General features: G+C 43.8%; 1 protein-coding gene across 1 annotated transcript in view; it reads left to right on the top strand.

Annotated features, from left to right (window-relative positions):
* Positions 1-4,367: 4,367 nt before the first annotated feature.
* Rad23b (RAD23 homolog B, nucleotide excision repair protein) overlaps positions 4,368-12,559 on the top strand; it is a 40,156-nt gene continuing 31,964 nt past the window's right edge. Inside the window, exon 1 of the mRNA XM_041657434.1 lies at positions 4,368-4,776. Coding sequence (XP_041513368.1) covers positions 4,711-4,776 — 66 coding nt within the window. The 5' untranslated portion in view covers positions 4,368-4,710. The remainder of the gene's footprint in view (positions 4,777-12,559) is intronic.

The following is a 12,559-nucleotide window of genomic DNA, read 5'->3' on the forward strand; positions in this document are numbered from 1 at the left end:
TTGAGGCGACCGTGCTGGGGGCTGGGGAGGAAATGAACCATGGGTAGAACATCATATAGTAACTTTCCCTTTCCTGACCACAACTGATCCTTTTCACATACTCAGTTATCACCTGATACATTATATACTTTTCTCTGGGTTTTCTGATTTTTCTTTTTATCCCACTACAATATAACAATTCTGACATGACTGTTTAGTCTCTTTCTGTCTCCTCGAAGAACAATTGCTGGCACAAAGAAACTCAAAACTTGTGTTGAGTGACTGAATGTTTTTCAGGTCTCACACTTTCATTCTGGTATTAAAAAACAGAAAACAAAGGGGACTTGGGAGAGAGAGGAACACCTCACCTTATTGGCTAAGAATAAAACCTCACAAACAAGACCATGAACTATTTACAGCAAAAACACACACCTTCACTTCCTTGTGGTTTATGTGGAGTGAGAGTTTCTTCGAACTTTTCTGACCTGCGTTTTTATCTTATCAGCCTGTTGACCTATGCACTTTACTTCATAAACCATATGACAATCTCATTTACCAAAGAGAAAAAGAAGAGGACTAAAACATTTTACTTGGTCTTTTTCCTTTAAACAAGGACCTTCCAAAGTGTTAGTATTCAGGCATCTGTACCGGCCTGCCCTTGGGGTCTTGATAGGATATGTCCTCAGCTGCAGCCACTAAGAGCATTCCCCTGTGCACCTTAGTTACGTTCCCTTTTAAAAGGTGGGTCTTGTCCACCTCCTATCTCACTTTCTCTCTCTTTTTCTTTTTATATCTGCTGCTACTCTTGTCCCTAGGAACCGTACTCTGCCCCTTCTCAACCCCCTTTTCTGTGCCTTTTTTTTCCCTCTTCCAATAAACTTCCCATGTGAGTCCTGTAGTGTGGCATGACTTCACTTGGTGGCATTTATTAAATTACAACACAAAGCTCCCTGATTTTATACATACATACATATATATATATATATATATGAATGATGGAATTTCAGAGTTGTTTGATTTGCATTTCTCTGATGACTAAAGATGTTGAACATTTCCTTAAGTGTCTTTCAGCCATTTTAGATTCCTTTGTTGAGAGTTCTCTGTTTAGGTCTGTACTCCATTTTTTAAATTAGATTATGTGATCTTTTGGTGTCCAATTTCTTGAGTTTTTTTGTGTATTTTGGAGATCAGATCTCTGTCTGATGTGGGATTAGTGAAGATATTTTTCCATTTTGTAGACTGTCATTTTGTCTTGTTGACAGTGTCCTTTGCTTTACAGAAGCTTTTCAGTTTCAGGAGGTCCCATTTATTAACTGTTTCTCTCAGTGTCTGTGCTGCTGGGGTTATATTTAGAAAGTGGTTCCCTGTGCAAATGTGTTCAAGTGTACTTCCTACTTTCTCTTCTATAAGGTTCAGTGTGGCTGGCTTCATGTTGAGGTCTTTGATCCATTTGAACTTGAGTTTTGTGCATGGTGATAGATACGGGTCTATTTTAATTTTTCTACATGTTGATATCCAGTTATGCCAGCACCACTTGTTAAATATGCTTTCTTTTTTCCATTTGATATTTTTTGCTTCTTTATCAAAGATCAGGTGTTCGAAGACGTGTGAATTGATATCCAGGTCTTCTATTCAGTTCCATTGGTCTTCCTGTCTGTTCTTATGCCAATACCGAATCTTTTGGGTTTTTGTTTTGTTTTGTTTTTCTTTTTTTTAAGTTTTTCAAGAAAGACAGGGTTCTCAGTGGCTTTGGAGTCCGTCCTGGAACTCACAGAGCTCTGCCTGTCTCTGCCTCCTGAGTGTTTGGTTTGAATGTCTCCTGAGTGTTTGGTTCGAATGTCTCCTCTCTAAGACTCGTGTGATAAAGGTGGAGCTGCCAGCCAGCAGAGCTATGTGAGGTGGAAGGAAGTTAGGTTGCTGGGGGTATGCTCTTGAAGGCAGTGGAGACCCCATCTCTTCCCTTTCTTAGCGTCTGTATACCGCAAAGCAGCAGCTCCATTGCCAGCCCCCCACCCCAATACAACATATTGTGTGCCCACAGGCCCAAAACGACATGACCAAGCATCTATAGACTGACACCTCTCAAACCATAAGCCAAAAGATAACTTTCCTCTTAAATTCATTACTGTGTCATTCTGTCTTATCAGGAAGTCCAACACAGAGATTAAGAATAAATGTGACATGATTTATGGGTTTTTTGTTCGTTTGTTTGTTTTTCGAGACAGGGTTTCTCTGTAGCTTTGGAGCCTGTCCTGGAACTAGCTCTTGTAGACCAGGTTGGCCTCGAACTCACAGAGATCCGCCTGCCTCTGCCTCCTGAGTGCTGGGATTAAAGGTGTGTGCCACCACTGCTCGGCTTTTGATTTATGAGTCCCAATATTTGGGAGGTATAGGCAGGCAGATCTCTGTGAGTTCGAGGCCATCCTGTACTACAGAAAGAGTTTCAATACAACCAAGCCTACACAGAGAAACCCTGTCTGAAAAACCAAAGAGAGGGAGAAGAAAAAACCAAAAAATCTGAAGTTTAACATATTGGATATTGGGTGCTTCTTTGACTGCTGGATTGTTGTGGGGGTAGGAATTGGAATCGAAGATTCATTAGGAGATTGGCGACTGATGATGTTGTAGAAGTAGTAATGAGGAAAAATGGCTGAACTTGAAGGTACAGATTGGAGAGTAAACTTGGTAAGACTGACAATGGTTTGTATGTGGTGGCTAGGGAGCAGGAGTCAGGAACAAAAGGAACTTAAGGATGGCCTCTAAGCTTTGGTCTGAGTACCTTGAGAGATGGAGATGTCACGATTTCGGGGACACTAGGAGAAAAGAAACAGGTTTGCAGGGTAAAGTCCATAAGGAAGTCAAATTCTGTTTTATTTTGCCCCCTAGCATCCCATTACACTGCAAACAATACTGCTTTTGCCTTTGGCTAACCCTATGGCTAAAGGCAGAAATTCCAGCTACCAGGTTTTCAGAGCAAGGGTTGAGATCACCTGGTGACTTAGACTAGATCCACAGGAAGACTGGAGGCAGAGAATTAAACATTTACCACAGTGCTGGGACACAGAAGAATTATAGCCTAGCTTCTAGAATCCATGAAAACCCGAACAGTGATACTGTCTCGAGGATGCTGGCTCAAAGGGGTCATCTGTAATTGTCCTCACTGTGATCTGATTGTGACTTCTTTGTATTCATCTTCACTTTTTAAGTCGAACAGCCATCACTGAGGTCACTGTGCTAGTAGGAAGGAAGCAGCATATGAGCACCTATGGTGTCACTTACTATTCTGGTGACTGGGTGCTTAATACTTGACACCTCAGCACTCCAGTCTTATCTCTGTGTAAAGGGACACGCGGCTAAAGCTAAGTACTTAACTTTAACACAAAGATTTACACGCATCATCCCACTCTCTCTATCACCAGTGAGATGAGTGACGTCTCACTTTTACTGCCTGGGAACCAGATTCATGTCCACCCATTCCTCTAATGTTTACCTTGTACCTACTACAACATGCTAGGCTCATTTTGTAGGCTCTGGTGAACAGAACAAAATCCACGCCTTTGTGCAGCCTGGGGGTTAGGGTAAAGGAGGGGAGGACACGCATGCTAAATAGACGCACTGTATAGTTATCAGAAGGCGATAATGTTACATAGAAAAGTAGATTTGGTCAATGGCTTCTGGAGACGCTGCTACTTTAAGTGGGGTAGACAGGATAGATTTCACCAAGAAGGCGACATCTGAGCAAAGATTAGAAGGGCCCAAATGCAAAGGAAACCACTTGAGGGTGAGACGGAGAGCAACTGCTTAATATCCACCAACAACCCCACAACAGGGAGAGGAAAACGCAGCAGTGAAAGGCGCGATACAGTTAGGCCTCCTTCTTAAAAACGCCTTTCTTTACAGGTCGGAGATCCCAAAGTTAGTAATATTAGCACGCAAAATTTCGCAAGCAAGCAGTCCGGCGCTGGAGTCAGTGTCCCAGGATCAGAGAAGCAACCCGCATTACACACGCCCGGCCCGCGGCGTGCACCCCATCAGGGCGGGCCCCAGGCAATCCATCCACTAAGGCTCCGCCCGCTCCATTGCCCTCTAGGCTCCAGGCTCCCAGCTCCGCAGCCACTCAGCCCGGTCTCCACGTAGCCGTTCCCCGGCTACGGATAGCGCAACTCGGGCCGCCAGGCGGAGCCTGGACGTAGGCGGAGCGACCGAAGGCGGGCGGACCGGACTAGGCCGCCCCGAACGCCGCGGCCAGGGGATGTGCGCCTGCGCACGTCCGCAGCGCGCCGCCGGCATTCCAGCCCCGCCTATCGCCCCGCCTCCAATTCCCGGGCGGAGTTCCTGTTGACGCCTGCGCGCTGCGTCGCCGCATCCCGCGCCTGCTCAGATCGCCCGGGTCTGGCCCCATCCTCCGGGTTTTCCTGGTGGGGGAGGGGGCACGTCTCGGCGAGTCACGGTGATGGCGGCCACCATCCTGTGGTGAGGTAGCGGATTCTCTGCGGTCGTCGGGGAGTCCCTGGCGCCTTCTGCGGGCCCGGTGGCTGGCGCGTGAGGAAGCACCGCGGCCCGAGCTTGCGGGGAAGGCGGCGGGACCGGCGGCGCGGCTAGGGGACGAGGGGCCCGGGACGAGCGAGACTCGGCTGGGCGAATGTGACAAGCCCCCACCCCCACCGCCTTCCTCCTGAGAGCGCGAGGACCGCGGCCACCCCGGGGCGTCCAGGCCCCGGCGCAGGCACCATGCAGGTCACTCTGAAGACCCTTCAGCAGCAGACCTTCAAGATCGACATCGACCCGGAGGAGACGGTACGCGCGGCAGGGCGAGGAGAAGCGCGGGCCCGGGTCGGAGGTGGCGGGGGAGGGGGCCCCTCAGGGGGGCGTGAGGTCACCGCGGGCTTTGTGGGCCGGGGACCGGGAAGGCCTGGAGGCAGATGGCGTGAAGCAGCACCGACCCGCGTTGACACTGGAGGCCGCGGCCCGGAGCGCGTGGTCGTGGGGCCGGAGGGGGAGGGGAGGCCTGGCGGCCTGGGCGCTGGAGCCTGGCCTGAAGTGCACACACAGGTGGGGGAGGGCGATCCAGGCGTCGCCACCACCCTCCCACGACCTGGTTGGGTGCGGAGATCTAGGGGCCGGTTGGTTACCCAAGGTGATGGCCTTCAGTGTGCCTGGTTTTGTCTGCACCAAGGAGAGATGGTGGGGGGAAATGAATTCTTAGCCTCTTAGAAGGAGCCCTTTTATTTATGTCTAGCTTGGATAGTTTTTACGTACCCCCCCCCATCCGCCGGACCCACACCCACAGGTAGATCACGCTCTCAGGCCTCGTTGGTGATGAAGAATTTTTGCATTAAACCTTCAGATCCGGATTTAAACGTTCTCCCCGTCGTCTTGGGAACCTGCACGCTCCTCGGGTTCCTAGAACAGTAGTATTTGAAGGGAGGGAAAAAAAAGAATATAAAAACTTTTGTGTTCTGCGGTTAAAGCCGGTTACACTTAACGAGTTCACGTGATAAATTCCGATGCTGTCTCCAGTTCTGCCTATAAAAAAAAAGATATACTATATTGAAGTTAGTACAACTTCATGTCAGGAATCTAAAAATGCCATGCGTGTAAATTTCCTCACGTGCTGTGGAATTGTAGTAAGCCAGCAAGTGACTGCCTATTTGTTTTGTTTTATAAATGACTGATCCTATTTTGGTTGAAGATCCACTGACGTGCTGTTAATTAAATAGAGCCGAGTTCTGTTTGTGGCGCTGTAACTCGTTTACTACGACGTGGACAAATTACCCTGCTCCATTTCTGAAGCAGGAATAGTACCAGCAGAGATGTGAGGATTAAATGGCCTTTAGTTGGTTTGTAAATGAGGCCTGCTATGTAATTAAAGTATAGATACGTGTCTATGAAGACACAGTGTTAGGTTTTACCTATCTTATCGGATATTCTAAAGTCCCCTACATCTTTAATAAGAAGCCGAGAATTCCGACATTTTTGAAATTGTGGCACAAAGTGATTCCGTATGCAATAATTCTTGAAGGTACAGAAAATACCACTTACATATGAGAACTCCATTTCTTCAGAATTAGTGGTTATAACCTAGTGGACTGTGGCCCAATAGAATAAAATACCTATCGGATTTTCCTTTACTACTGAGAATACTGAATAGTAAATTAAGATGAAAGTGTGGGCTTGGAGAGATAGTTCTGCGGTTAAGAATACTGGCTGCTCTTCTAGGATCAATTCTCAGCACCCACATGACAGCTCACAACTGTCTGTAACTCTAGTTCCAGGGGCTCTAATACCCTCACACAATAATATATGCAGGGAAATGCCAATAACGCAATGCACATCACATTAAAGAAAAGGCCGGCTGTGGCACGCCCTTTAATCCCAGCACTCAGGAGGCAGAGGCAGGCGCATCTCTGAGTTGTAGGCCAGCATGGTCTACAGGGCTGTTACACAGAGAAACTCTGCCTCGAAACAAAAGAGATGAAAGTGCAGGGCTGGAGATGCATGTGTGAGTCCCTAAGGTCCATCACCAAACCTTGAAAAACATCGCAGCACAGTTGTCAGCTTAATGATGTTAAGCAAAATATGTAATGTCTACTTGGCTTTGGTTCATTGGGGGTGATAAATGATGGGATAAGTCAGCTAACTTTTTTGAGCTTAAAATACTAATTTGTCCCAGAATCACTAAAGCAGAGAAATAGGTTTTACTTTATTTTTTTATGCCTGAATTTGTTGTAATTTTGTGTAATTTCATACTACTGAAATAAACGTGTGTGTGTGCGCGCTCATGCGTGCTGTATAAAATTTGTACCACACTTTAGGCCTTCCACATGTCTACTATTATCTTGGAGCCAGTGCAATATTAAATTCCTAAATGTGCTTATTATTTACAAGTTTATTTCCAGGGGATGCAATATTTTACACTTTTAGAAATACATGTTTGGTGAGTTGTTACTGACTTATTCAATTTTGGTTACTAGAACAAATAATTTGTTGATGTTAATGTATAATAAAAACCAGTATTACAAAAAGTTTTTTAAGGCATGTTTTGATTCCATATTCCATGTCGCCCCTTTTTCTTTTTGCTGGGAATCCAGTACAGGTACTTTGGGCTTTATGCACACTAGACAAGATTTGGACCATGGCTTCTTTTTTTTTTTTTAATTATTTATTATGTATACAATATTCTTTTCTGCGTGTATGTCTGAAGGCCAGAAGAGGGCACCAGACCTCATTACAGATGGTTGTGAGCCACCATGTGGTTGCTGGAAATTGAACTCAGGACCTTTGGAAGAGCAGGCAGTGCTCCTAACCTCTGAGCCATCTCTCCAGCCCTGGACCATGGCTTCTTTATTTACATCTTTAGTGAGTTTGATTAGCAGACACATTTTCTCTTTCGTTTGCTTATTTGTTAGTTTATTCATGCATGTATTTGAGACATTGTTTCACTATGTAGTCCTGACTGGCCTGGAACACACAGAAAAACACCTGCTTCTGCCTCCTCTGCTAGGATTAAAGCTATGTGGTCACTGCCCAGCAGGGTTTAGAGATTAGTTGATATTTTTTTGTTGTTTTCTAGACAGGTTTCTCTGTGTACCTCCTTCTGTCCTAGAACTCACTTTGTAATCCAGGCTGTACCTGAACTCACAGAGAGCTGCCTGGCTCCCTGCTTCTTCAGTTCTAGGACTAAAGGTGGGCACCACCACACACAGCTCACTTTTTTTTTTGATGCAGTATTTTAGAGTTCCAGTATAAATAAAAGTGAAGATTATTTTAACAGTGGATTATACTAAATACTTTGTTTAAAAAATGTGACCAGAGATTTTATAAGTAGATCTGTTTGGGGTTTATAAGTAGATGGGGCAGATAAAAGTTCCTAATGACCTAAATTCAAACCCCTGGACCTCTGTGGTAGGAGAGAACTGAGTCCCGAAGTTTTCTTCTGACAACTCACTGTTTTGGACACTTTGGCATCCCACCCCAATTAATGAATGAATAAATGAATATGTTTTAAAATTAGGATTTTAGGAATGTCTACAATTTACAGTTGCCCATGGAACTGGTTTCAGGTTTGCCCTTAACTAGTTTTTATTTAGAAGGGACTGAGGAAATTAAGTAATTTAAGGTGCTTTATTTAGGAACTCTTGGGAATGCCAAGCATGGTACCTTTAATTCCAGCACTAGGGAGGCAGAGGCAGGTGGATCTTTGAGTTCAAGGCCAGTGTATAGTCAGATTTTTTTGGCTCTCCTGTCAGCTCCCAGATTATGAAATAGAGACTTATTAATTATGAAATTTTTTAATTATTTATTTATTATATATACAGTATTCTGGCTGAATGTTTTTGCCTGAACACCAGAAAAGGGCACTAGATCTCTTAATAGATGGCTGTGAGCCGCCGTGTGGTTTCTGAGGATTGTACTCAAAACCTCTGGAAGAGCAGTCAATGCTCTTTACCTCTGAGCCATCTTTTCAGTCCCGAATTATGAAATCTTAGCCAATAGTTTAGGCTTGTTCCTAACTAGCTCTTATAACTTAAATTAACCCATAATTTTATTGATATGCAGTCCACCACGTGGCTTTTCCCTCTGTCCCATTTTGTGCCACCAACTCATTCTGTGTCTGGTTTATCCCACCCTTCTTCCCAGCATCCTCTGCTCTAAAACTCCTGCCTCGCTATTGACTGTTCAGCTTTTTACTAGACCAGTCTGGGTGACACATTCACAGTATAGAAAAAGATTATTCCACAACACCAGCCTGATTACGTAGTGAGTTCCAAAACAACCAGAGCTACACAGAGAAACTCTTAGCATCATGATGTGAACATGAACAAAATGAGAAAGGATTGAGAGCTAAGGACTCAACCAAGGAGTGATTGGTTCCTTGCTGGACTGGTCAGTGCTGAGTGAACTCTGATGCTGAGCACAGGGACAGTGAAACCATGGTATGAGTTTTCTGGGAGTCTTATCACCTAGTTGAGAATCAGTGGCTAAAGGGAAAAGGCACCTCTGATTTTTTTTAAGTGGCAAGACTAAAAAATGTTTGAGAAAGTTTTAATTTTTGTGTATAGGTGTTTTGTCTGCACATGTTCTTTGTGCCACCTGTGTGCAGTGCCTGTGGAGGCCAGAAGAGGGCATCAGAGTCCCCTAGAGTGGCGCTCTGGACGATAGTCAGTCACCATGTGGGTGTTGGAGTTTGAAACCAGGTAACTTCTGAGTCACCACTGAAACCCCACCACACTTTAGCAGTTACCATTTTGTGCCATTTACTTGGCTATTACCATCTACTGTCTTCACCATCACCTTTACAGAAGCTCCAACTTTTTTTTTTTTTTTTTTTGGTTTTTCAAGACAGGGTTTCTCTGTGGTTTTGGAGCCTGTCCTGGAACTAGCTCTTGTAGACCAGGCTGGTCTCGAACTCACAGAGATCCGCCTGCCTCTGCCTCCCGAGTGCTGGGATTAAAGGCGTGCGCCACCACCGCCCGGCAGAAGCTCCAACTTTTTAGATAGAGTAACACATTAATTTTTTTTTGTTTGGTTTTGTTTTTTTGAGACAGGGTTTCTCTGTAGCTTTGGAGCCTGTCCTGGAACTAGCTCTTGTAGACCAGACTGGTCTTAAACTCAGAGATCTGCCTGCCTCTGCCTCCTGAGTGCTGGCATTATAGGCCTGCACTACCACTACCCAGCAGGAATCAGTATTCTTTTTCCACCATGTGGGTCCTGAGGATCCAACGTGGACCATCAGATCTCTCAGCAAGCACCGTTGGCTGCTGAGTCCTCTTGCCAGCCCCTGGTGTAGTGTCTTAATGTATCACTAAATGTTGACAGTATATAGCATACAAGTTAATACTGCAGTCTGCTTGCGCTTGATGCTAGTTAAATATTTTGAGTAAGATGAGGTAGGGAGAGTACATGGACAGAAGGACTTAAATCTGTGATGTTCTTCAAATATCAGAACTTTAATGTGAGTACATTATAAGTAATAATAAAACTATATTTGTATTTTGTTTTTGCTTTTCAGTTTTTTATGTATGGTGCACACATTGTGTTGGGCTTTTAAATTATTTTCATTGTGTGTCCGTTTGGAAGTGCACATTTCACTGTGTGTGTGTGTGTGTGTGTGTGTGTGTGTATAGATCAGAACTTTGGGGAGTTGGTTCTCTGCTTTTGTGGGTTCTATTCTAGGGATAAGACTCAAGGTCACTAGGCTTGTGTGCTTTTATCTGCTGAACCATTTTGCCAGCATTCTTGTGCTTTTGATAAAATAACTAAAGATATTTATATCTCTAAATCAGTAGTTTGCTATATAGTGATTTACAAAGGATTACCTCCCTTTGTGGTTATTGCGTGATTTTGGAGGTTATTATAAAATAACTGCTTTAGTTTTTATTCTGTATACAATATTTGCTAGCCATTACTTTTTAGTGATTTCTGTTTTGGTTTATTTGTTTTTTTCTATAGCCAGTGTTTTCTAGGTTATTTAGTCATGAATAGTAAATATGTTAAATTATATTACAAGGGTTCTGAGCATATAGATAGGGAAGATACAGTAAGATTAGAAAATCTGGTTTGGGTTTTCTCACAGCTTTTACTTTCTGTGCTCACAGTAGGCTTTTTATTTTCCTTATGCATTCAATAAAGATTTTCACTGGTGGATACATTCTACTGGTAACTATGAAGTTGCTGACATTCTGCGTGTGTGTGTGTGTGTATGTGTGTGTGTGTTAAGTGCTTTGTAGAAACTGAAATGGGTGAGATGATGGATGATGTGATTGATGGTCCTTGACTAGGTGGCTACTTCACAGTAGGTCACAGAAAGGCCTTTGTGGAGAAGGTGATGTCTGAGCAACAAGCTGAGATCTAAACATAGCATATTGCAAAATAAGGAATCTTTTCTATGGAGAACCTTTAGATTACAGACTTCAGGATTTTAAGAATGTGTTGGGAATCTAAAAGACCCAGTGTTTTTGAGGTAATGGTGAGGAACTGAGAGTTAGACAAGGGCTCAGAGCAATTACGCTGTTGTAGGATGTTCAAAGATGAGAAGCATTTTGAAAAATTGTGGGGTTTCCTCTTGTTTTTTTGTGCCTAGTCCAGCCTCAAACCTATGGCAATCCTATTCTACCTGAATGTCATGAGTTCCCCGCCTCTCTCTCTCTCTCTCTCTCTCTCTCTCTCTCTCTCTCTCTCTTTAAGGTTCTCTGTTCTTGTGTGGGAAATGGGTAGTGGAGTTGACAAGAAAGAAAGCAAGGTGGGGGCTCTTCAGGGGCTTGTGCAGTAATTTTAAGCAATTGAACTTTTGGCCAAGATTGGAGATGGACTTGATATGTTTTATTTTATTTTGGTTTACGAGACAGGGTTTCTCTGTAGCTTTGGTGCCTGTCCTGGAACTAGCTCTTGTAGACCAGGCTGGCCTCGAACTCACAGAGATCTGCCTGCCTTTGCCTCCCGAGTGCTGGGATTAAGGGTGTGTGCTACCACTGACCAGCTGAACTTGATATTTTGCTAGGTAGAATTGGAAACAATTTTTTGGTGTGTTGACACTGTTAATTTGGTAATGTAAATTGTGTGAATACTTCTCTTCTTTCCAGAAATGTGGAAGACTGAAAAGAACAGACTTGGGGCCAGGCAGTGGTGGTGCATGCCTTTAATCCCAGCGCTCGGGAGGCAGAGACAGGCGGATCTCTGAGTTCGAGGCCAGCCTGGTCTACAGAGCTAGTTCCAGGACAGGCTCCAAAGCCACAGAGAAACCCTGTCTTGAAAAACCAAAAAAAAAAAAAAAAAAAAAAAAAGAGAGAGAGAGAGAGAGAGAGAAAAGAAAATCAAAAAGAAAAAAAAAGAACAGATTTGGGGGTTGGTGTAGGAACATTGAGGTGGAAATGTCATTTGTTGAGTCTGGATTACAGAGAACTTTAGATGGGAGATAGCCATTTAATTTATATGAGTAGATAAGAGCTCTGTCGTCATTGCAGGGCCTAGTCTTTGAGAAATCTGAGCAGTATCCTTAAGTTATCCTTTGTAAGTCATTTAACTTATGTACTTTGGTGACTGAAGCCTTGGTAGATAGAGATGCTGCAAGTAATAGCATGGAATTTAGGATTGGATTCTGGCATGTCTTAATATGTGGAGGTATAAAACTCTCTTAGAAAAGTCTAGAACAGGAATAATCTTAAGAGTTTTGGTGTTTTGAGACAGGATTTCTCTGTAACAGCCCTAGCTATCTTGGAACTAGCTCTGCAGACCAGGCTGGCCTACAACTAATGGAATTCACCTGGCTAATGTAAGCGTTTTAAGAAGAAAAGGGGGTCAGTTATATCTATTTCAGAGATGAAAAGGATAAAAACAGACCTGATCTTTGGCTTGGGTGGTTTGTAGGTCTTTGACCCTAGTGAGCCGTATCCTGGTAGAAATGGAGCTAGAAGCTGTATCGAAGTGGATGTCGTGTGCAAAAGTAGAGTAGTAGCAATGGACAGATAGTATTTTTTACCTTTGCCATTATCCTTTTTCCTTATTTGTAGTTTTAAAAACATGAAGTTGAACATAGTATTCTCAGCTTCATAACATAGATGTAGGCATTATTTTAAAAGGA

Source organism: Microtus oregoni, unplaced genomic scaffold, assembly GCF_018167655.1.
Source record: "Microtus oregoni isolate MIOR12 unplaced genomic scaffold, Mior012 000008F_ref0000371, whole genome shotgun sequence".
Taxonomy (NCBI): Eukaryota; Metazoa; Chordata; class Mammalia; order Rodentia; family Cricetidae; genus Microtus; species Microtus oregoni.